Here is a 25,714-nt window from a genome sequence, read left to right as displayed (position 1 = left end):
CCATGGCAGGATGGGGTTTGGCAAGGCTGGCTGTGCCACAGGAATCCCTTTCTGCTGCCTTCACTGCAGTTTCTAATCCATAAAAACCCTTCCCATCCATATGGAGACAGCTGAAGGGATTTCTGTGACAAGGCACTGCTGGAACAGGGAGGGATCTGTGCCAACCTCTGCTTCCTTTCACTCAGGGAATCCCTGCAAGCATCGTGTTCTTCAGCCCATCTGGTGTCAAATTCTGCCTCCAGCACATTCAGCAGCTTTCAGGGGATGTGATCAACCATGTCAAGGTATCTTCTGTTAAAAACAGTGAAACACAAGAGGGAGTAAGTTTGGGGTGGGCAGGTGAGAGATAGGAAAGTTGTTACAGCCATTACAAACCTTGATTTTCTCTTTTGTTTATTTCTCGGAAAAAAAACCCCAGATCATAGCAAATACAAATGTTATTATGTAGTCATAGAATCACAGAATGGTTTGGGTTGGAAAGGACCTTAAACACCATCCAGATCCACCCCCAGCCATGGGCAGGGACACCTTCCACTAGACCAGGCTGCTCCAAACCCCATCCCACCTGGCCTTGGTTGGAGTCAGCTGAAAGCCTATTTTTTAAAAAAAAAAAAAGAAGTAATTGTTTTCATCTAGAATGTGTTCCCCAACCAACTTATCCCACCTCCTCTAGGATAGACTTAATTTTCTCTTACTGAAGGTGTGAGGAGCTCCTTGCTTGAACTGGGCTGAAGCTGATTAAAATTCCTCTCACTTTTGCTGTTCCGAGGGACTAAGAGCTTTAAATGTTTGTAATGATGGGATAAATATTAATCTTCCCTAAGTAATTTCTGAGTAGCTCAATTGATGGGGGCTTTTTAATATTGAAAATCCTCCACCTGAAATGGTCAGTGGTGTTGAGGAAGCTCAGCTGTGTGAGCGGGTAACTGGGAGGGCACACACCTGAGTTGTGATGCTTTGCCTGACCATTTCAACTGGAAATGTTGTCATTCCAGTTTGCTGCCATCGGGCCAACAACTGCAGAGGCCCTGGAAGCTGCAGGGATCCCTGTGAGCTGCACTGCAGGGAGCCCCACTCCCCAGGACCTCGCCGCTGGGATCCACAAAGCCCTCCACACCCAGAACTGCTCCTTGCCCAAGTGAGAGCCCAGGGTGCCTGGGAAGGTGAACATGCTGCTGTAGGACGGGTTTCCACTTTCAGATCTGTTGTCGTGCAAGAAAAGTGTTTTTCAAGAATATACAACAGTCTTGTCAGGGACTGGTGTGGGAAGGTTGCACCTAAATGTCTAAAAATTGTGGAATCTGTCCAGCATCTCTTAAAACATCCAACTATTTCCCTTTCCTCATGTGAATGTGAGTATTTTATCCTTGAAAACCAGCTGTGAACACCTGTACCCTGAAATCAGTTCCTCACATCACCTCAGGTATCTCCCAGCACACAGGTCAGGTTTTAATTTCTCTGTATAATCAGTTTTGCAGACACGTCTTTTGTACAAAAAACCCCACGTTTCAATGAAGTTCTTTTGTAAACTCGTTTAGTGTTCTGCTTTTCAAATATTTGTGTGAAAATGATCACTGTAGATTCTCAGTGGAATGGGAGAGTTCTTGCAGTGAAGTTGCACTGTGTGGGGTTAATTCAGGTCTGCTCTTGCCCCTCAATGTCCTTACAGGATGGGGTCTTAAAAATTAGGTTTCTGTTCCTGTAAAGAAGGAGGGTTTATTAACAGGGAAATAAACTGGCTTATCAGAGTTTATAAGGGTGTTAGAGTTGTGTTTTGGATGTAGTTTATGCTTTAATTATTTATCTGTGAAAGGGGAAAAATAATCCGATTTAGCGCTAATGCCAAGGGATTCATAGAAGATTTAAATCATAATATACTCAATTATAATCCTCCTGAAAAAAATGATCATTTGTGTTGTTAGCAAAAGTGCTGAGGTTCCTGGAATAACAGAGAAGCCCTTATTTGCTGTACAGTCCTGTTATCTTAATTCTGAGGATGCGACCAGAATTTCCAGCCAGGTGAGATGCTCCGGACTTGGAACAAGAGTTAATCTGAGCCCAGTTGTGCTCCTGCAAACTGAACTCATTTCAGATTGTGGGTGTGGGTTCATCAAACTGGAGACAAGTATTTGGCTGTATAAAGCAGTTCCATTTCTTGAGACGAAATGGAATCTCAGAAGGAGAATCACAGAATAGCTTGGGTTGGAAGGGACCTTAAAGAAAGCTCTTCTAGTTTCATGTGCATACATGTAAAAACTGTTTCTACCTTTAAATAAAGTGGTTTATACTGTTATTTTCCAATAGTGAACCACATTTATTTGTAGAAGAACATTAGAACATCAGGTGCTGTATTTTTAAAAACTTTGTATTTCAATAATGTGTATTTCAAAAAACCCAGAGTCCTCACATGCTGACATAAGCCCCTACACAGATTTTTTTCTGCCTTTCAAGTAGTTTTAATTCTCTTTTAATTTGCTGCTCTGATGAGGGTCATAACCAAGAAAAGACAGACTTGTGAGTTTATATTTAATAAATAAATTTTTATTGAAAAATATCCTCTCATTTATTCACAGTTTCAAGTCTGAAAAAGATAATACTATTCTTGATCAACTCCACAACACAGCTGAAACCATTCACTTTCCAAAACAAAATCCCAGAGATGGCCGATAAATTTGCAAGAGTCACATCAAAGCTTCAAAGGCACAAGGTTTTTGTGCAGGATCCTCACTGGAATAAAGTAGTGCATCCACATATCCCACAGAAATGTCCCTGGGCTGACATCAGCAGTTAAACTGTTCCAATGCAGCCTTGCTTACAAAATATATTTCGTTGAATACCAAACCAGAGCAGCTGTGAGGTTACATTTTTATGCAAAACATGGATATCACTGCAAAGCCCATTCCTGTAAGAGAAAAATCATTAATTTCTCCATGGTGAAGAACAGTTACATTTACATCCACAACTCCAACTTGGCATTTCAAACAAAGAAACGCTGGGAGCCGAACGAGTTTTGTTGGGATAAAAAGGAACCTGTGCTTTCCCAGGTGTCCAATGTAACAACGTGGTGGTAACATCACCACAATAAATACAGATATCCCATGGGAACACAGCCCAGTGATCCCATGCAGCAAGGCACTGGTTCTGCTGCTCTGCAGGGTTGCAGTCACTGGATCCCCCCGTTGCTGCCCTCAGAATTTGGAGCCAGCTGCTCCAGTAAATTCAGGATGAGATCTGTGCGTTCCAGCAGGGTCAGGCCCTTGTTGGCAGTCGCCCGCAGGAGCAGGGAATAAACCTGCTTGTTTGTCTTCAGAACCACTTCTTCTTCATTAATGCCCCTACAAAGAAAAGAAATTATACAAATTATTACCCAGCCACAATATTTTATTCTGCAAATTATCAAGACGGTTATTAAATAACAACATTGATGAGTATCCCTGTGGAACCACATGGCTGGGGTTGTGGAATCTCCTATTTCCTCAGCCCCCCCATTTCCTGCTGTTTCACAGAACTGCACTCAGAGCCTGCTCTTTATACTGCAGGAAAGAGCATAAAATATAAATAAATATTATAAATAAAATGTCCAGGCAGCACTCAGGTTAACTGCAAGAACTTCAGGAATGACTGAGAAACTTTAAAGCAAATTAAATTCTTCACCCACTTGGCAGAAATCAGACAGGTTCATTTATTATACAGAGCAGGTAGTCAATAAAAAGCCACTGAAATGCAAAGTATTTCTGGGATAAGTTACAAGAATTCCCAGAACAAAGTATTACTTTCAATTACTTTTCCCCTCTGATTTGCACAGCCAAGTTCTGTTCTGCTCACGCATTTCACTTTGAGAGGATAAAACTGGTTTCATCCAGTTTTACTGCCAGTCTGCAAGTTTTGCTATCAAACATTAATTTTCCCACGTTCTCCTGTCCTCTGCACTTGAGACCCTGAAGCAGCATCTGTGAGCTCCAATTTGCTCCCTTTTCAGCCCATTATTAAGGCATAAAATAGACCTTACCTTCTGCAAAGCAGAAGGGAGGGAAAGCACACAGGATGTACAGAAGGCACCAGAAAGGTTAAATGAAAGGCAGCTTTAAGCTTGGCCTCAAGGTTTCAAGAAGCTGAACATATTTTAACAGCCCCATTTCACAGCATTCAAACATGTTCCCTGTGTGGAACTTTCACTACAAAACCCCACTCAAGAGACAATGACAACCAAGTAAATATGGGGGGAAAAAACCCTACAAACCGAAGAATGAGGTTTCTGTTTTACCACCCTTGCCCATGTTATGAGACCAGAGAACTAAACCACTGTACTCAGTGAGCTGGGACGTCTGCTCAGTGATGTTTAAATTACCCTTCAATCCTCTGTTTCACATATTCAGATTGCCACCTTGTGGGAGCTTTTTTAGGAGGTGAAAGCACCTGACACTGCCTAAACCAAGCTAAGAACGCACACAGGCTGTGTTCCCCTCATGTTTGCTGTTCACCACTCTCCCACTAGCAGCAGAATTAATTCATTTCACAGTTTATTTTTAGCAAAACACCTCTTGCATCAGCAGCACTTCAATTCCAAAAAGTATGAACTTCCAAGCCTAAAAGAATCCCCTAAAACTAATGCCCCTTTTTCATAACTTAACTTTTATATAACATTAGAAACAGCTCCTGCTCCCTCTCTCTGTTTCCAACATGACTGATGTGCCCACATTTCTTCTCAAATATTCTGCTTGCCAAACTACACTGACATTTTATCATCAAGATACATCCAGAGATCAGCAGCACACAGCAGGTGCTCTGTCCCACATGAAGCCCAGTCTCAGAATAAAGGACACCACATAATGCACCTCATTCCCTGGACAAAGTTTGATTAAAGACGAGAAGTGTGCCAGCAAAACATCAGTTGAACTGCTTTGTCTATGAATTTATACCCAGGAGAGGATTTATATCCTCTAAAGGGTAAGTTAGATATGAATCACTGATGCTTTACCACGTTCCATGATACCTGTTTTGTGCATTTCAGACCACATTTACAAGTTAGTGTTGTCCTATTTGAATACAGCCATTCAAGTCTGACTTTTTTGTCCTCACTCCTGGACTGATATGAGGAAAGAGGAGAGAAAAAGCTTCCTAGACAATCAGTAAAGATATTTCTTGGCCATTCCCTCAATTACACACAAACCCACATTCAATATTTAGATAAGGCATATCTAATCTCCTTCTCCATGCAGAAAAGTCATCTCCATAAAAGAATAAATATTACACTTCCTTAAACTTTAAGAGTACACAGTTTGTAGGGATTTGTGGATGACAATCACACTGACACACATGTGCCAAGGTTCAACTTACCCAATCTTCTTTTTGGTTGAAGTTAACAGTTTGATGGACTGGAGGAGAAGGAAGGACATTCTGGACTCAAAGATACTGAGCAGTTTCAAGACTTCTTCTTTGTTCAGGCCCACAGAGGAATCACTTGGTGACACACCCTCAGCTGGACTTTTGTCCTTGCTGATCTACAGGGAGAGAAACAACCAAAAACCATTTCACTGAACTCCACCATTTAGACACAGGTAATGAGTCAGAAAACCCCACCTGCAGGTGAGCCGAGGGTAAAATGTGGAAAATAGGGACTTAAATACTCCATGTTTTGCCCAAAATTGCCAGGAAGGGATAAACACACATTAGCAATTACTGCAAGTAATTATTGATTGAGGCATCAGGAACCTATTCACACTGGCTACAGACAGCCCTCCACATTTTAATAATTAAATACTAAATACACCACAGAGAAAGAACTCCCTTTTTTATTGGACATACATTCTAAGTTCTTAGAGAAGACTTTCAAGGGATAACACAGGCCCTTTAAGGGATAATAAGAGTTGCACAGAACCCCATTAACAGTCAGTCAGTTTTAATCCATCTCTGGATCATGTTCTAGAAGAATGCTGTTATCCACTTCCAGGCTAGGAGAGAACTGCAATAGGTTCTAACTCTGTCCACACTATTTGAGCAACCAGCTCTATGGAAAAATAACCCAGGAATATTTTAACTGCCAAGTGACCAGTTTTTTGTGAATGCAAGAGCCAGAAGGGAGCAGGTATCACACCACTTGAGGTTCCTTTACCTGTTCACTTTCTGCCACAAGCTCCTTCCTGATGAGCTGGAAAGCACCCTTGGTTTTGGTCATTATATCCAGGGCCCCAAACAAAGTCTTTAATTTCCCAGCACTGCTGTTCTGACCTAAAAAAAAGTAAAAATGAAGGACAAATAGCTTGTTACAGACTGTACTTTTTCTTCCATCTTCAAGAGTTCAGGAGAAAAGCACACACTGTCCTAGTCAGCTGAAAACCAACAAGATAAAAATGCCTTGTTTCCTCTCTTGAGGAAAATTCTATTCTGAGCAGCAGATTACCCCTGCACTCATACACAACGTAGGTATTTAAAAACGAAACCAAGTAGGCAGTGGGAGTTTGGAAAGCTGTTGTAAGGCAGAGCTACACTTACTGGCCATCTGGAATTCTGCAAAGGCCACTCTTTCCAGCTGCACACGCAGGAACTCACAGGGTGCATCCTTCAGGAGCTGGAAGAGTCGCACTGCTTTGCTGTAGTGAAGATCAGCAAGGACACGGTGCTGCTTCCTCAGGTGTTCATCTCCAACCTGCACTCAGAGTAGGGCACAGAGTGAATCCCAGACAGTGAATCCCAGTTCATGATGCAGCCACTAAAAAGCTGTATTTGCAAACTGTTGTGAAATACCACACAGTTCTTTGGTTAAATAATTCAAACAAATATATCCCAGCTAGAGGTAGAAGGATAAATATCAATCTCCACACACACTGGATGTGTTAAGGATGGAACTGATGCAGAAAACCAACCCAGTGTGTAGCAATACCTGGTTCCTCAGGCAGCTGTGGTACATGGAAGCCAGCCTGTGGTGGATGGTGGCAGCCCTGTACTGGCACAGGGGCTGTCGTTCAGACACTGTATCAACATCACAGTACTTCAGGGACTTCATCATGGCTTCACTTACTTCCTTCTCTATCTACAAATAAATAAAAAAGCCCGAATTTAAAAACAAACCTGGGAGAGGGACTTGTCACTGGGCCATGTAGTGATAGGACAAGGGGGAAAAGACTTAGCTGAAGGAGGATAGATTTAGATGAGATATTGGGAAGAAATTCTTCCCTGTGAGGGTGGGGAGGCCCTGGCACAGGTTGCCCAGAGAAGCTGTGGCTGCCCCATCCCTGGAAGTGCCCAAGGCCAGGTTGGACGGGGCTTGGAGCAACCTGGGCTAGTGGAAGGTGTCCCTGCCTGTGGCAGGAAACTGGAACAAGATGAGCTTCGAGATCCCTTCCAACCCAAACCATTCTATAATTCCACAATTCCACTACCAATTTTGCTCCCTGTCCAGTTTTTCAGGAAGACAATAATGCATTTTTCCCAGATGTGATGAATGCTCTCTGTTACCTGTTCCTGAGCCTTCCTCGATAATGGAGCATAGTCCTGCTGCAGAGTTGCCATAGTGAAGTAGGTGGTGGAGAGCTCCCAGTTCACAGAATCCCAAACAGCTGGATGCACATCTCTCTTACCCAGTGACCTTAATGCCTTCAGATAGTAGTCAATAGCCTACAGATGACAAAATCATGCACATACAGAGTTACTGCCTGTATTTCTAACAATCACAAATTAATTTCCCTTTACTCATCATCAAAGGATTCTCAGAATACCTATCTGGGCCTTCTTCAGTATTTTCTTTACACCCATTTGGTAATAACTTTAATCCTGATCATGCAATTCTCTCTCTCTCTTGTGTGTGGCACTACAGTACATTAAACATCTGAATGTCACAGCCCCAGAGCAGTGAAATCAAACCTCAGCAACAATATTGTAGCCTGCACAGCAAGGATTGGGATAGTATGAAAGCAGGATAGGTATTTCATCCAGACTTACACATGTTTACCAAGGTATTGCAAGTAAAAGGCATATTAGGGTCTGGGCCATGCTAAAAACAGGCTGATGTTACCTTATTGTAATAAAGGGCCTCTTCTGGGGAGAACTCCCTTTTGAAGTCCCCTTCAGCTGCACAGTGGGCCTGGGCACAGATCCTCATCAGCCTTCCTGTGTTGCACAGCAGCAGGGCAGCATTGGTGGCATCATCAATGGACTCAAAATTCTGAATTCCTTCTTCAAAGCAAGAGAAGCTTTTCTTCCAGAGCTGCTGCTCCGTTGTCGAGACGTTTTTACTCACTGGGGTGAAGGCACAAGGCTTAGAGACTCATTCTTGAAAGATAACTGAACAAACATTCCCATCATGTTCTCTTTCTCATAAATGACCTTTTAGAATTTAAGGGTGGGAAACGATTCTGAAGACCCAATTCATGGAAAATACTCCTAAGATTTCCATATGCTTGAGGGTTTAATACCTGAAGTGCACTACTACACATACTGTACTTCCAAAAGAATTCCAATAAAATTACACACAAAACACCAGGAAATCTACAGGATAAAGCAGATTTTGTTTCTGCAGTAACACTCAGGGTATTGGAGTTACTACTAAAAACTTAAAGCATGAAACAAATAAAATGTGACTTCTACACACAAGCAAAATTCAGTATTTTAAGCTTTGACTTTGGCTAAATAACAGTTCTGCAAATACCCAGAGATGATGACAAATTACAAGATTGAAAGTCCAAACCCTAAATCCTTCAAATATTACTTGGACAAAGGTCACAGGAAACAGCTGGTATTTGAGAAACTTCAGCTCTTTACACTGAACCACCAGCACCTAATTTGTTCTAGTTTATACAACTCTTACTTCTGGACAAGATATTGCTGGGTTTGCATTCAAAAACAAAACCCCGCTGAACACCTGACCCTACAAAGCAGCTTATGAAACTGCATTTCCTCAAAAAAGCCCACCAAAAAATAAACCAGGAGGAAAGCTTCCAAGGATTAACTTACCAAAAAGTTTACTAGTAAAGTTATTCTTATGTTTAATTTAAACTTCTGCTTGTTCATGCTGAGCTAAACCAAACATATCAAGAAGGCAACATGCCTTCCCTTTCATAACAGAGTTTAAAGTTTCCCTCATGCATTTTTGAGGGCATTCTAGGAATTTTTTTAAAGGAATTTCTCCAAAGCTGTCTATTTCCTTACTCGGTTTAGGCTCAGTTAAGTACAGTGTACAAGCCTCAGTAATGTATTGTAGACAAATAATTAAAATGAATATTAAAAACTACTAAGTTATTTAAATGTCATCTTTACAATCAGAAATAGATGAGCTTTTTCATATTATTTGTGAACTTGATCACTGCTGTAGCTCCATGAAATAGTCAGAAATGGAAAAAAAGGACACTTGCCCACTCTCTCTGTCTGCACTGCAGCAGCCTGGTTCATGTAGAACACTCCAATCTCATTCCTGATATTGCCCATCCTCTTTAGCACCTGGATGTGCTGCTCTGGGTTTTCCTTTTTTAAATTACTGAACAGTAAGATTTCATAAGCTGCTTCATAGCATTTGCAGCTGACAGAAAGCTGGTATTCCAAGTCTGTGGACAAATCCGTAGCCCAGGCAAACACTGGAAAACAAAATACAAAGCCTGCATGTCAAACATTTCCCATCATACTGAAATCTGGTAAATTTTACTTATTACTTAAAATAATTACTGTCTCTAGTAATTTTACAGCTTCAGGCTTGTCATCCAATATCTAGACAAGTATGACAGGCTTGAAAAGCTTTCTCTGGAGAAAACAGAAGTGAAGTGCAATAAACCCTCTGCCAGAAATGCTCCTAGTGCATGGTTTTGACAAACACAGCAAAATTACTGATGTTTGTCACATATCCAAATTCTGGCAGTTGTGTCAGGTTTGTACCTTGGCATCTGGATTCTCTGTGAAGACTGTGCAGTATCTCCTGATCTTCTTTAGTCTGGTAATTATATTCTTCAAGATAAGCTGCTCTGTTGTTTGCATTCTGAGCCAGCATTAGCTGGATGTCTCCACAAAGGGTTAAACACTGGCACAGGAACATCAACACCTCTGGAAGCATGCTGCCACAGAGACAGCAGTAGGTATCTGTTGGGGAAAAAATCCAGGGATGAGGAAAAAATTACATATCCCAAGGCTTGACATAGACTGACAGTATAACTGGGTTTTATGTGACCTGTCTGCACACAGAGACTAAGTGTGACAACACAGGCTCTTCTCAGAACTAACCTATTTTAAACTCATAGTTGCTGATGGTTTAACAAGAGCACTCTGGCAATTACAAATGCTAATGTCAGATTTGACTAAAGGAAAACTGACTTTCTACAGATTAACTCAAATGAGATACAGCTTGAAAAGTTACTTTCCAAAAGGTAGAGCTAAAAAGTTGATTCTCAAATCTTTAAGAGACTGAAAGCTGGAGAGTGCTCTGAGTTATCAATAAGCATGTTGATGCTTTGTGCTAAGATCAAGTGGCTTTGCTTTATAAGGCTCCTCCTGCCCCAAGCCCTACAAAAATGGAAGCCAAATAGCAGCACTATAGAACTACTGGCATTTCCTAATTGTTACTCTCATTATGGCACTGTTAGCCTGAACAGTCTGATTTAACTTCTTTCCTTTTCCTCAAAATTCAAGTAATACTTGAAGATGTATTTCATTTTAGAGGAGCATCCAATTCTGCTGATGAACAAGTCTGGTATTTCTCAGAGTCAAGAATGTATTTAAATGACATGGAAACCACCAGCCATTTCCAGGGAAAACACACCAGCTTGCAGGGATAGCACTTAGAGCACAGAATACTGCCTTGGCCTTGGCACCATGGCTGAATCCCCCAAACTCAAATGCTCTGAAGCTCCAAATCCACACTCGAGTTTCCCAGCCTGTCAAAATGGAAGCATCTTTCTATCAATCAGTGACTAAAGTTATCTTCACTACAGACTTCTGTCCTGAATAATGAGCCAGACATTTAGTTTAACTAAACACAAGGTTGTCAGACCTGTCACTGCACACCAGTGGGATTAATCATGCACAACAATATATGACATTCTGAGAGGTGTCTACAGGCAGTGGCACAAGAGACAAATCCCTTCCAACAACTTACCATGGCACTGCAAAGCCAGCTTGATGTACCGGAGTGCTCTCCCATATTTCTGCAGAATCATGGCAGCATCAGACAGGACATAATAAGCTTTGGATGATTTCAGAATGAGCTGGAGTTTCATTTTGTACTGCCACGATCCAGGAATCATTCCCGACTGACTGGAATGCTTACCCTTCTGAAACGAGCCCACTGCAACAGGAACAGAACCTGCTCAGTAAATCTCTCTGTAACACATGCCAGACACTGGACACAACTTCATCAGCTCAGACAGAACGGAAATTGCCTTATTACAGCCCTGCACAAGCAGAGTTATGGCAGCCCGTCTGCCACTACATTTATCATCTGCAAAATGGACCCAATGCTTGGCACACTTCCACGTACTCCTCCTGCTATCAGGATGCTGGAACACAGTGAGACAGTGACAGGTCAGCTCACCTCTGCCTTCCAACAGCTTGTAAAACATGGGTGCAGAGGCCAAGACTGTTCCCTTAGGTAGCAGAAGAACAGAACAAGAAAGCCATAGGCAGAATTTGTCACGTCATCCAGCAAATCCTTAAGATAAATGTTCTGTTTCAGTCTTGGTGACAAAGCCTCCATTTGTGGGTTTAGCCTCCAGCACAGAAGGAACTGCATAACCTGATTTTTCCCACAAGGAAAACCAATGACTTTCTCATACTCATTTCAAGATATCCTCTGTGTAAGATTATGATGCTTTTCTTTGATGCTGCAGCAGTTATGGAACCAGAAAGAACAGGCCACTGATTTAAGGCCTGTACCTACCAAAGGACAGAATTTTGCCCTGACAATATTTGCACACAGATATGTCTCTTGCTTGCAGGTGGACCTACAAAGCCTGACTTGTAAGGCCATTATCTTATAATAATATATAAGAAATGAATACAGTAAGTAAAATTTTAAGCACTATTATGACAAAAATAAATCTAACACAGTGACACCTCACACACACACTGCACATACACTATATACATACATTATTCTGAAATAGTTCAAATTAGAAATTCCAGAACTGAGAGCACTTATCTTTTCTTTATGTATGTAAATATATACATGTGGCAGAGAAATTACGTAACTGGCCTCACAGAAAACAAACCCATGTACTGGAAAAGCAAAAGTCAACAAGTAGCAGTGCTGCTACTTCAGGGATGAACTCGAGCACAGATCCAGGAATCAAATCAAGTAATTTTTTGTGCAATATTTGCCTCCCACATCCCCCAGGAAGCACTTGTTTCTAAACTGAACAAGTGAATATGTGGGCACTCTCCCTGCCAGCTGGCAGGGAGCTGCAGTGTGTCATCAGTTCCAAGCTGTGAAGGCAGAAGACAGAGCCTGGCTGCAGGAGAGCTGCCATCAGCACACTGCTCTTGCTGAGCCGACCTTGGTAAAGCTTCTCAGGAAATCTTGGTGCAAAAACATAACTTTCTGACAGAGGCCTTAAATTCTGTGGTCATGCATCTGATAATAACTAAGAAAACGTGTGTATATCTCCAGGTCATTGTCATCCCAGAGACAATCAAAAAATTGGAAGGACACTGAAAGTCGTATCTCAAAACTGAACTGGCTTATTATTTAGAGATTTTCAAAGGGAGAAAGGGGGGAGAAAGGAAAGAATAAAGAATTGTAAAAATAGGCAAGACAAATTTCTTTCTGAGCTATGCTTACAGGGCTCCTTGGCCTGCAGAGAACTCTGCTACTTTCAGAAGAAAAGTCTTTCCTAGAACCTTTTATGTCACGCCAGAGAAAAATAAAATAGACTATAGTCTGAAACTTCTGGAGTTTGGGTATTTAAGATAACAAAACATCTTTTATTTGCTGCTTCCTTTCACAACTGTAGAGGTAAAAGAAAGAAAACAAAATCCTACTTAACATTTTATATGCAATTCAGCAGCAAGCATAATGTAGGAGTAAATCCTGCCAGAAGGCAGAAGTTCTTCCAGGAAACATCCAAGTCACACACACAAAGAAATTAAGACTATTTTAAGAACAACCCACAGAACTTAAGGTTCTCCACATACCAAAGCCCAAAATACCAAGCCCTTATGGAAGTCATCTGAAAGCCACATCTTAATAGGGTCCAGTAAAATTATGTGTTTACTCATAAAAGACTCTTTGATATGCAAAATATCCCAAATGAGCTTCTCTTTTCATATTTAAAAAGGAACAGACTGTTCTCCAATTTTAGGTGTTTGCTTTTCCTTAGGCAGTCGTGTAATTAGTGACTTAAGCACACTGCTTTGACAATCAAAATAAAGCAGCAGCAGTTTGTGTTGGCACTGGAAAGGTCTTATTTGCACAACAATACAACTTACTTTTGTCTAAAAATAAGGCCATCTGCTTTTCCAGACACTCGGGACCACCACTGGTGGACTCATCTTCATATTTCAAGGGGATTGGAGTGCTGGGGTCGGCTGCTGGAAGGTCACCCTCCTTCTTAACACTGCTGTCCACAGACTTCAAGCCCTGCAAAAGGAAGAAACAGTTTCACTCACCTTGAGAGCAATATTTAGCAAACATGAAGTAGATCGAGAGCTGGGTGGTGGGTGAGGGACCACTGGGAAGCTGACAGTGAACTCACCTCCAGGACGTGGTTGAGCACGAGCCGGCAGCGCTCCTCGGTGCCGTGGCAGACTGGGAACGCACAGCTGGGCTTCAGGGGAGCAGCAGGGAAGGAAGAGAATGAGTGTTCAGCATGGGAAACATGAAAATGACTGGCCAGAAGATGCAAATGAGAGGCAGCATTAAGAAAAAGTGTTAATGGGACACCTGAATTCTGTGCTAAGAAGCGTCACAGTATTTTTCTCTCCTTTGCTCTGTAAGCAGTTCATGTACCTGGGCACCTTGGTCCCTCCTGGTTATTCCAAGGACAGTGGAAAGCAGGGATGACTCTATTCCATAACATCATTAAAAAAGCATCCAGAGAGGGTCTGCATTGCAGACCCTGGAAGATAAGGAGGTTCAATACCACACAGAAATCATTTATTCAGCCTACATGAAATTGCACTTTTGTCACCTTTGAACAACTCAATGCCCTGGAGTTTTTTGGGAAAGTTTGTATTTTTGTTTTCTTCTGGGGTAAAGTAAAGAGGGAGGAGAAAGGGAAAATCAAATATTTCTGCACCTGCACAAATTGTCATGTTTTCAGCTGATGGACCCTGGAGCGTTAGTAATTAAGACAGCAATAGCAGTTACAAATATTTTTAGGAAATCATCTCCTGTGCTCCTCAGTACAGATGTTGGAAAAAAGGTTTCACTTTTGACCATTTAGAGCAATTTCATAATCACATCCCTACCTAGGGAAGGCAAGTAAAACATCAGAAGTAAAATGTTATGAACAGTTTTTTCACTGATCTTCCCAGATCCTTGTGTTCCTCTATTTTGTTACAATAATGTCCAGGAAGTGCAATGAAGGTAGCACTGTTACAATTCTGATTATTGGTTTATGAAGCACATATATCCCAAGGAACTTTCAGGAATACTTTGGATATGCATCCAGCTGTTTCCTTAGACACCACATGTATACATGTGCAGAGTAAAGTGTCAGCTCTATTTTAAAATTAACTATAACCAAAATTTCAAGGAAATCAAAATTGCTGTCTTCTGACCAGTTACCTTGGAAAGACAAATAAAAGAGGGAATTCAAGGACTAACTCTTTGAAAATGAAGTAGCTGATGTTCCTGGAGAAAAGATCAAACATTAAATGTGGGTCCAGAAAAAAATTACTAAGATACCCAAGGTATCCACACAAACTCATGGTCATCTCAAACATGGCCAGGGGTGACAATTCTTTCTCTACTGCCAAAACAGGAATATGCAATATCTTGCCCTAAAGAACACAGGGAAGATAGTAGGGAAAAATCTACATTAAACTGTAAAATTCAAACACCTCAAATTTTATGAGCAGCTCATGGAAAGTTTCTTTTCCCCCCTTCAGTCACCCTGAAGACAAAACTAACAGGTAACTGAATTTCACTGCCCAAGTTTGTCACAGGAACTGAATCTTCCCAGAAAACCCCTAAAACCCCCCCAGTGTCACTCACACGTATTCGATGCACAGACTTGTACTTTTCTGGCACTGACAACTCTCCAACAGATTTGATTATTGCCACTGCTTTATTGTCATCTGGGGGGTCAGAACTGTTGCTGTAGGAACCATTTTCATCACTGTCTGGCATTTCTTCCTCTTCCTCGCTGTAACTCTCATCAGAATTTCCATTTATAGGGAAGTCTGTACTGTCTTCTTTTTTAGGTTCATCCAACTGAAAAAGCTCTGATAGCATGTAGTTTGCTGAAGCAATAATCTTTTAAAAGAGGAGAAAAAAAATAAGTCATTTTCAAGGTATACTTTTCTTCTGAGAGACAAGAAGAATATAAATTATCTTAGGATAAGGAGGACAGAGCACATGCAAACAGGTGTTTAATAACCTGTAAATAGAGCCTGATCAAGTTCCCTGAGAGGGAGAAGGATCCAAGTCTAATCAAGTTTAGAAGAGAATAAAAAAATCAACTGATAGAGTATTGCCTGTTCTAAGAGCTTGTAGATAACAGGAGACAGCACAAGGATCTCATGCAAGTAAAAACAATTGAAGATTTTACTGCGATTTTGAGGACTTGTCACAGCTTTAGAAGGAATCTACGAAATTCTTAATAGTTTACAAGAGAAGGTGTAGCACATATTAACTAATCAATTTTAAATACAATTCAGGTTTTTCACATCACATTTTTGGGATTAATTTTCAGTTGAAAACATCTTAAATCTAAATCATTTACAGACTGTCTAACCCAACCCACTTGCTGCAAGCAGGTTGTCCAGCTGGGATGGAGACTACAACCTCTCTGGTTGACCTGTCTCAATTTTCAGCCACTTTCAGAGCAAAAATGTTCTTATATTCACATTTTACACTGTCTGTCCAAGATCTGCTCCCAGAAGGCTCCTTGGGAACAAGAGTAAAAGAGCAAATGTAATGACAAGTTCCTTTTTAGAGAAGGACAGGAGACTTGTGCAGCAATGAGGGTCACCAAAGGTAACTAATTAAAAAAAAATAGCGTGGGAATTCTTTAAACACAAAATCAATTTTTAAGGATCATAAAGAAATTTAAATTCTCTCCCTTGAAAGAAGGAAGAAGCACACACCAGGTGTATTACAATGACAGCATTTCTATTTATTTACACAAAAGTACAAGAAAACACAGAATTCTTACTTGAGGGTGCCTGCCATTGTCCAATAACTTCAGACAATTCAGGAGCAATGTTCTGATAGTGCCATAGTGTTTCTTGTTCTGGTTTTTCTTCAGCATCATATTGCAAGCAACTCTAAAAGAAAGTTGAACAAAACAGTAAAATCCCTGGATAATTTCTTTGTGCTTAGAAGAAAAAGAAGCTTCAAACAATTCTACTGCCAATGTAGATCTGCCAGACTTTAGGATGAGTCTACAACTTTCTTACATGGAGCAATGGTGAAAAGGAGAAAGTCTGTTTTGATTTAGTAGGACCAAAGTTCACCAGGTTTATGTGTGTGATTGTCATTTGATCATGATTTTTTGTCTGTATTCTTAATACAACTGCACCAAGAACTAAGTATTAGGACAAAACTTATGAAAAACTCACTTGTACAGAAGAATTGCCACTGGCATTGTAAAAGGGTTTTGGTATTTGTCTTCTGTCTCTTCACAAAGTGTGGTGAGGTCATAGAGCTTTACTATATCACTCCCACTTGCTGCAAAATAAAATCTTTCATTAATCAATGTGACTTTACCATAAATCTTTTCAAATTAATCTAAACCTACTTACCTTTAAACAACCAATAAGTATGTCCTTCTTTGGTGCAATTTGATTTCAGAAAAGACAAGATATTTTGAGCAATATCTTTTATCACTTTGGTTGAAAAATTTGAGTTTTCCAAATTGGGAATATCTTCAGTCTTGATCATTTCGTATTTCTGCAAAGAATATATGTTAAAACTCAAGATTAGGAGAGTTTTCTGCCACCTACACCCCTAAAATTCATATATCAGTGTCTCCATCAACAGCTAAAAGAAACAAAGGCTACAATTATGGTAAATTGAGTTAATTTCTATGATTTTAAGCAAAACCATCTTGACTAAACTACTCAATAAAAGCTTTCAGAAGGATCCACTTTGTGACAAACATGGTAAATGGAGAAAAAAAAGATGTCTTGGCAAGATTTTAAGATGTAAGATGATTTCTGCTGTTGCATTTTTTATTTTTGCCTTCACTCATATATCAGGGGAAGAAGTAATCTTGCATGCATCAAAGGGAGGGGAAAAAAGAACACTATTTTTAGATGACTGCTGCAAGCTGTCTAGAAGCTTCTCATTCTGCAGCACAGGATTTTTGTAATCCTTTTTGTCAGAACAGTAGAGAGAGATCTGCTACAACTGAAGCCACTTCAAAAACTAGAGAACAGATTATTCTATTGCCCCCTAATGCAAAGGGCCAGACTTACCTGAACAATTCCATTCACATGAAAGCACATCACAAGCTCTGGGACGTTGCATATTAAGTTGTCCAACCAATAGTCAATTCCTGTTAGCACATTTATTGGCTTGTTGTTATCCCTGAAACCAAATATTTCTAGTGTTATTTAAGTATTTATTTACTGCCCAGAATACATTAGGGATGTTTACTAATGGGATTTAGATTTAAGTTACCTGAGAGTGGATGGATACTAAAACAATTATTTGTGAACTGTTTTAACAATGAGCTATATCAAAACAGATTTACTGATCTCTCCAATGGAATATGCTCACATTCCATCAGCAGTTTGCAATTTCTGCCCACACTGAAACTTGAACAAGTTTCAGATGTCACATTATTACCAACATATGTACTGAAAGGAATAGCAGTATTAGCTGCAACTAATTATAGCCCAAATCATCTCCCAGACCTTCCTTGAAGAGCAAGGTGCTATTAATTCTTAGATGTGTCTTAAAAAGATGACAAATACACCAAGTGAGTTTCAAGTTTTTGCTCATTCTTTGCCTGTGTAGAGGCAGGAACAGAAAGACTGGTAATCAAGTGATCAACATCAAAGTGTGACTGGAATACCTCTGGTTTACTGCTTAATAATATTTTAAGTACTTATGCCCAACTCACTTATTGAAATTCAGAGTTCCAGTAGGAGAAATTACTGCCCTCTTTTAGAAAAACAGCAAAAAACACAGATAGATAAACAGGAAGCAAAGCAACAAATCAGTCAGGGCTATTTCCTGAAGTTCCAAGCTCACCTGAGACGCAGGCTCACAGCAGGGTATCTCCCACCTCCAAATATTGGCATGTTTGATCCCACCAACATGTGGATATCTTCAAAGGTCCACAAGATATTACGGACAAAGTCATTTTTAAGTCCCTTCATTAAGAGAAAAAAGATTTGGTCTACAAATCACTGGCATCAGACTTGGTGTCTGTGACATTCTGTGGAATTATGAGACAGCAAGAAGCCAAAGCAGCAACTAAAAGACAGCACGTGATGAACTAGGCTACGCATTCACGGGAACTGAAAAGACTCGGGGTGCAGATGCCACAAAAGCTACTTCTACAGGGGACTGGGGTTCTCTCTGGGTTCCAATTTAAACCAGATTTGAAGTGTGTGATGTTCAAACTGGGGGTTCAGATCTCACAGATATCATACCTGACTGTTTTCCCCGTCATTGAACAAAGGAGTCAGGTTTTGTTCTTTGGGGGCTGAGGCCACGTGCCCCACTATATATGAGGGTTCAAGAGGCACATTTCCCTGTGGAAAGCACAAGGATAAGGAGTGATTCTGCTGCTGAGGTCAAGTTAGGCCATTCAAAGAGAATATGAACAACAAAAGCACATAAGGGAAAAACCTTTACCTCTAACATCTTTAAATAAGTATGTATTAAACTACCACAAGCCTCTAGTCAGTGACTAGAATGCTTCTTTTCTATAGATAGCACCAAAGTTTTGTACTTGATTTATACACTTGGAGACTCTGAAAAGAAATCAGAAAGTGTTTCTAGGAACTCCTGATTAACCCAGGGGTAGCACCAGATTATCAGTCTCCAGAAGCAAAACCTCTTTCCTGCTGTTTTATTAATTTATTTATAAACTAAAGAAAATCACACTGTGCTGCTCCACAGCTTCTTTATGATAAACAGTCTGCTGACTGGGCAATAGCTCCTCAAGAGGGTGGAAGAGACAAGTAGTCCTTTTTCTAGCAGCTTTTAAGTACTGAAATATTTCTCCACTTTGGAATATTGCTACAGCACAACACATGCAGTTACATTTTTATGGATAATGAAGGTTAGAAACTCCCTAAGCTGGCTGACCAGGACACTCAGTTGGTAATACTGTGCAAGCACAACTAGAGCATCATTATTCTATTAATGCAGAATGAATACAACAGATATTTTAACCTTTCCAAAATTTAATCAATTCCTGGTTTATATTACTGAAAACCCCACCAGAATTAACAGTTTTCACAAATAAGTTTAGCCACAGATAGAAATCCTGACTTAGGGCCTGATAATAATCAGTTTGTTGCATAATTACTATAAACATCTCCCCTTTTCACTTGTGTAATCTCATAGTAAGTATTTGTAAATGTTGCTTAACTGTTTTGCAAACGTTTTCAGAGATGTTCATTTTCCTCTTCCCCTAGTAAATTAAAGGCCACAAAAGACTGATTTTAATGGTAGACTTAAAAATAAAGGCCAGAACCTCAAGCTTCCACACACACCTTTTGAACATCCTTTTAGATAAGGTCATTGATGACTCCTCCTAGCCAAATGCTTTGTTTCTCAGTAATGCTGGAATAAATAACAATTTAGCATTACAGCCACAGTACAAAGTAATTTCTGAAATATGGAGCTCTAAAACACTGGTATAAGCTAAACTGCACCTCCTGCCAAGTTCTCCTCATGCCTTAGTTCAGCTCTTTCAGCATTTCAACATCTGTGTCTCTACAAACACTGAGGTGCCACATAAAACATTCTACACACCAACCTGGTTGGAGGCACCTGGATCTTCAGATAACGAAGAAGGCATTTCAAAAGGAGCTGGCCAGGAGGCCCTTCCTGCTTCATCACTCTCACCTGCAACAGGACCCTCCTGGTGCTGTTTGGAAGTGGAAGGAACAGGCTGAGCAGCTCCATCACCATTAATGCTGACAAAGAAACATTGGAAAGTTCAGTTGACAATATGCAAACAGATCCATTTTAGAGTTATGTGTGATGCACTGTTCTCAACAAATGACTTGGCTAATATGCAGTTAATTAAGTCAGGCTGTTTATTTTATGCTTTAATACTTGTATTTTAAAGTAAAATACTTCAATTTCTGGTAAAACATTCACATGTTACTTCCTGATCTCATCCCTCAATTTCCTCTGTGTAAGGCTAAGTCAGTAAATAAGACAGACCATAATGGAATTTTAATATTTACTTCAGGACCAGAAATGAGGCAAAAGTAAGTGGTGCAGAATTCAAGATTCATGCAGACAGAAGGTTACCTGTAATACAAAAATTTAGAAAGTATAGCCTTCTGGTACCAATGTTCTTTACTCTTCTTTTTTCTTTGCCACTTCTGATCAATCAGCCTTTGATAAAACTCTTTCAGCCACGTCCAGTCCCCTGTCTAAGCAGTATCAGAAATATGAAATTAAGATCAAAAAGCAAAGTAAACAAAGTGTCTTATAAACTTGCAAATACTCATCCAAAACAAGAAAAGAAATCCAGAAAATAACTTCACAGCTGAAGCCCTGAATTGGTCATTATTGAAAATTTATCATCTAGAAGTTAAGCTCTTACTGAAAATTTGACTTCATTAGAAAAGTCAGAAACATAAGAGGTGGCACAGTAACAAATATTTACTAAAAATTAAATTAATCAAATAGTTTAGCAATACTGAAGTAATTACAGGAAAGTGGGACATGGAATTTTAGTCCTACAATACCATAAATACAGGACATCAGATGTGGTCCATGGCTGAACTGATTGCTGCAGAACAGAGCACCTTCAGCACTCACATATGATCCTCAGGAACTTCCATACATATTTTCTTACTGGCTACTCTATTCTTGAAATAATGCATTTTGATGCCATACTTAACAAAGGCCAACAGGTTCACCTGAGAGGATCTCATGAAGAGCTCCTGAATATCCAGCTCATCCAAGAGAAGTGTCCTCCCGATGCGATGCACGGCCATGCTCACGTGGGACTTGCTGTAAGGGATCTTCAGGAGCTTTTTAATGTTCTGGCAGGAGCAAAGTGAAAAGAGACAATGTTCAATGTAATTATACTGCACTGTAAGACAATTCTTAGCAAACTAAGGCTCCACCAATGCTGACTTGGGAAGACAAACACCAGCACTCCAAACATCCTCCCTTTGTTGTTCTTTCCCCCAGCCCCCTTTGGTCATTTGGGGTCACCTGTCCTGGCCATGATTCCTCACAATTTTCCAGGCACCCCCATCCCCTCACTAGTGTGGCAGTAGAAGCAGGAAAGGCCTTGGCTCTGTGTAAGCCCTGCTCAGCAGTAACAAAAATATCTCTGTATTATCAGCCCTGTGTTCAGCACAAATCCAAAGCAATCCCAGACCAGCCACCAGGAAGAAAATTCCCTCAGCCAAAACCAGCACACACGCTCAGGAAAGTAAAACCCTACAGTGCCAGTGATTTTAAACCATTCCTCAAGAAAATACATTTGTTGAGGTCAGAGAACACAAATGACAGTGAGAGAGAGACCAAGCAGTCAGTAAACACTACACACACGATTTAAACACATTCTGTCTTTTGATAATCATGACCAGCTATCAACAAAACATTACAAAACAAATGCAAGTGGATGGTTTGGATTTTAAAGCTTTATCTTCACCACAGGAATAGCAACACTTTGTCGGGTGTCCAGAGGAATCTGGAGAGAGATGTAAGTCTGAATACAAATCTGCCAAATCTTAACACAGTAAATGAGTGTGTATGTTCCTTCTGAACAGCCTCATCTGAATTCTACAGGTATTTCCACCACCAAAAAGCTGACACAAATCAGAGGAAAGAAGCAGCAAGTTGGAGGGCAGCTCTCTCTTCTAGATAAGAATAGAAAAAAAATCATCTTCAGAGTAATAATTTACATCTGAATAAGTAATTTCAAACACTCAAGACAACTGCCTTGCAAGACTGATGTGGTGCATTCACTAAATTGCATATTTTGGCTGGAGATTATTTGTAGAAACCCACAGAAAATATGATTTTCTCTCTGCATCTCTTATTCAGTGATCACAACTCCCTTACATGGCAGGGCAAAAGTTCAGGAATCTGTGCTTTACTGGGGGATCTTTGTTTTTCCTCAAAGGACACAAAGATGCCAGAGAGCCATGACAGTATCTTAAAATAAAGTCTATGCAATACAAAAGTTTGAATGACAGAACTTAAAAAGTTGTACATACCTCTGAATCAGACACCACATCTACATCATTTCCAACTGAGTCAATGAAGTCATAAGCCATCCCAAAGCTATTTAAAAAAATATTACAAGTTAACACAGGTGCAGCATGACATTATAGACCTGGGTTTAAGTCTTATTAAATCTTTGAAAGGTTTTTTCATCAAAAAAATAGTCCAGCTAAACATCACCAAGTGTAATGAGACTTAAAATTAATGAACAAAACAATTTCATTTTCATACTCTACAAGTTTTTCAAAGATATCTTTGAAAGTGCTTTTATCTGATTTCAAGACATTCTAGAATACTTGAAGTTTTGTTGAATTCAAGAAAAAATTGAAGCTATGGGAAATCAGCGAAATTGAGTTGTTTCTTTAACACTAAAAACAAGAACAGTTTTTTTCAAAGAGTTTCTCTCTAAGGCATTAAGCCTGTTAAATACTTTAATTTTAGTAACTGTCATCTAATTTCACCTCTTATTTTTCAAAACTGCCCTGCATGTTGTAACAGACACATCCCTGTATATTCCTCCACCCTCATTAAGGCCTCTCTAAATTACAAGCTACTTAAGTTAGAATATTTCAATGTACAGATCATTCTTTAAAATTAAACCAGATATTACTATAACCCCCAAAATACATGATGTGCAAGTGTCCAAAGTTACACTTGTGCTATCAGCTTTTTAATAGTGACACTAGAGAGAGATTCAACTGCCAGCCTCTATTTGATAAATAAACATAATATTTAAAATAAACAGGAAAAAAATCATAAAGCCTTGAAATACATGTTATCCTGCTCAAAAAAGTACAGCTCCTAAAAGAGATTATGAGGATTTAAACACAGATTTTCCACAAACTGTTTAATTTCACTGACTGGTTGACTTGGTGTGAATTTGCTTGTTCAGCACAGGATTTGAGCCTCCTGTTTATAAACACACTGAACTCAAGTCATTCAACTATTTAACAAACACTCACACTGAAAGGTAACACTGCTTTTTGGGTTTGCCCCTTATTTCACCTCCTGTGTTCACTCCTGATATAAGCAGGAAATTCCATTTGCCATTAGTTTGTCAGATCCAGTTTGTAAAGATCCAGAAGGGCTATAAACTGGCTCTTGGCTTCCAAGGGGAAGCACATTTGTTCCATTTTCACCTGTTACCACAGGCAGACCAGCTGACCAAACCAATGCAGTTTAATTTTGGCCAACCAGTGAAGAATATAAAATCAGTTTGACTGTCTCAGGCAAGGTGTCAACATGCACTTGAACAAAATAATCACCCACAGCATTACCAGCATCATTAATCATTTACAAAGGAGACAAATTTAGAGCATAAAGGTAAGAACTCAAGATGAAAAAGTAGACAGAGAATGGTTAAGACAAAGCAATAGCTTGTTGCTACGGTGAGGTCTGTACTTCACCCTTTAGATGACACAGATTCCAAGTTCACTATTAGAATTCTTCATAAAGGCCTGGAAGAAAATAATTACCTTGAGAAGGGTTTACTTTTTTTGCTGTTGCCCAGAATGGTTGTCCCTGCTGGCCCCAGCTTGGCACTCTCACGTAACCAGTTGGCCGGGGGGAGCTTCAAGTCCGTTTTCTCCTGGAGCCGAGCAAAGGCTGCCTGTGGTGGGGCAGAGGAGTATTTCACCACTGCACTGCTCTTCACTTCATTGCCTCCAAGGAACAGCACCGACCCCTGGTTTGCAAAGAGAAATTAGCCTTTTATTTTTAAAATGTTGGCAATTAAAACTATCAGGCTTGCTCTCTAATCAGGCACTTTTAATGGTAAGTGACCAAACCCCAGTCCTGTATTCACTTACCTCTTCATCCTGCATGTGCTCACGAGTATTTCAGGTATCCTGATCCCAACACTTGTGTCAAACACAAGCTCTGCTACATGAGTTATCACAGAATCATTAAGGTTGGAAAAGACCTCCGAGGTCATCGAGTCCAACTTATGCCCAATCCCCACCTTGCTCCCCAGCCCAAAGCACTGAGTGCCATGGCCAGTCCTTCCTTGGACACCTCCAGTGATGGGCATTCCACTACCTCCCTGGGCAGCCCCTTCCAATGCCTGTACACCCTTTCCATGCAGAAATTCTCCTGATGTCCAACCTGACCCTCCCCTGGCCCAGCTTGAGGCTGTTTCCTCTCATCCTGTCCCTTGTTCCCTGGCAGCAGAGCTCGACCCCCTCCCAGCTCCCCCCTCCTGTCAGGCAGTTGCAGAGAGTGAGAAGGTCCCCCCTGAGCCTCCTTTTCTCCAGGCTGAGCCCCCCCAGCTCCCTCAGCTGCTCCTGGTGCTCCAGCCCCTTCCCCAGCTCCGTTCCCTTCCCTGCACACAGTCCAGCCCCTCAATGTCCTTCTTGACATGAGGGACCCAAAACTTCCCCCAGGATGTGAGGTTTGACCTCAGCAGTGCCCAGCACAGGGGGAATATTCACTGTCCTGGTCCTGCTGGACACACCGTGGCTGATCCAAGCCAAGTGCCACTGGCCTTCTGGGCCACCTGGGAACAGTCATGGGGCTGAAGTGCCATTAAGGTCAGCTCCCCATGGAACGTGAAATCACTCAGAAAGGCCAAAATTAAAACATAACTCCCACTAAAGTCTGAGAAAGTAAGTGTTGACTAACACGAAGTGTTCACTAACACCAACACTAAAGCTAAACACTTCAAATAATAACAAACAAATAACCCTCATGGCTGCCTGTTTCTTGCTAAATACGGCAAAACACGCGGCTGTCACACGCGTGTGAGAAGCTCCGGAGTGACACAAGTTAAGGGAAAAGCAGCTCCACAGGACACCACTTACGTAAATGCGATGCACTCAGGCACAACAACAGCAACACCGCTCGCAATTAGCGCTTAATCATAATTAGCGAGCTGCCTACCGCACTCCGGCCCTGACAGCGGCATTCCAGACTGGAAAGAGGATCAAAGCCACCACTTAAATTAGAGCACCACTAGGGGATGTGTTTGCAACCACGGCTCGTAACCCCCCCTCAGCGCCGCTCCCTCACGGCCCCCCCTCTACCGCCCGTACCTGCTTGGGCTCCTCGGTGTCCCCCCTGAGCGGGGCAGCGGCGCCCGCGCCGCAGGGCTGCTCCATCGCCCGGGGCTGGAGCGGGAACGGAGCGGGAACAGGGAACAGGGAGCGGGAGCTGAGGCGCTTCCCGGAGGCGGCCGGCCGGGAACAGCCACCTCTCGCG

General features: G+C 40.9%; 2 protein-coding genes across 9 annotated transcripts in view; one reads left to right on the top strand and one right to left on the bottom strand.

The window, feature by feature from the left end:
• The window catches only part of UROS (uroporphyrinogen III synthase), an 11,690-nt gene extending 9,138 nt beyond the window's left edge, over positions 1-2,552 (top strand). For all 5 annotated transcript variants that reach the window (XM_032694337.1, XM_032694336.1, XM_032694335.1 and 2 more), the window contains exons 9-10: positions 186-284; positions 996-2,552. In XM_032694337.1, coding sequence (XP_032550228.1) covers positions 186-284; positions 996-1,142 — 246 coding nt within the window. In that variant the 3' untranslated portion in view covers positions 1,143-2,552. The remainder of the gene's footprint in view (positions 1-185; positions 285-995) is intronic.
• Positions 2,520-25,714, bottom strand: EDRF1 (erythroid differentiation regulatory factor 1). Of its 4 annotated transcripts, none has more exons than XM_032694325.1 (25): positions 25,549-25,714; positions 23,995-24,203; positions 22,513-22,579; positions 21,199-21,324; positions 20,582-20,706; positions 20,079-20,238; positions 18,742-18,843; positions 18,338-18,459; positions 17,557-17,668; positions 16,882-17,029; positions 16,699-16,807; positions 16,293-16,404; positions 15,131-15,391; positions 13,668-13,739; positions 13,402-13,552; positions 11,075-11,281; positions 9,862-10,062; positions 9,348-9,566; positions 8,012-8,235; positions 7,456-7,614; positions 6,881-7,030; positions 6,493-6,646; positions 6,113-6,228; positions 5,338-5,501; positions 2,520-3,335 (listed from the first exon to the last, which is right to left on the bottom strand). In XM_032694325.1, the coding sequence occupies exons 1-25, from the start codon at positions 25,612-25,614 to the stop codon at positions 3,164-3,166; spliced, it is 3,708 nt and encodes a 1,235-aa protein (XP_032550216.1). In that variant the 5' UTR covers positions 25,615-25,714; the 3' UTR covers positions 2,520-3,163. The 4 variants fall into 4 exon arrangements, with proteins under 4 accessions (XP_032550216.1, XP_032550217.1, XP_032550218.1 ...); XM_032694326.1 differs by having other exon boundaries at positions 11,075-11,263; XM_032694327.1 differs by lacking the exon at positions 18,742-18,843.

This window comes from Chiroxiphia lanceolata, chromosome 8, assembly GCF_009829145.1.
Source record: "Chiroxiphia lanceolata isolate bChiLan1 chromosome 8, bChiLan1.pri, whole genome shotgun sequence".
Lineage (NCBI taxonomy): Eukaryota > Metazoa > Chordata > Aves > Passeriformes > Pipridae > Chiroxiphia > Chiroxiphia lanceolata.
This window is presented reverse-complemented; position numbering and strand designations above follow the sequence as displayed.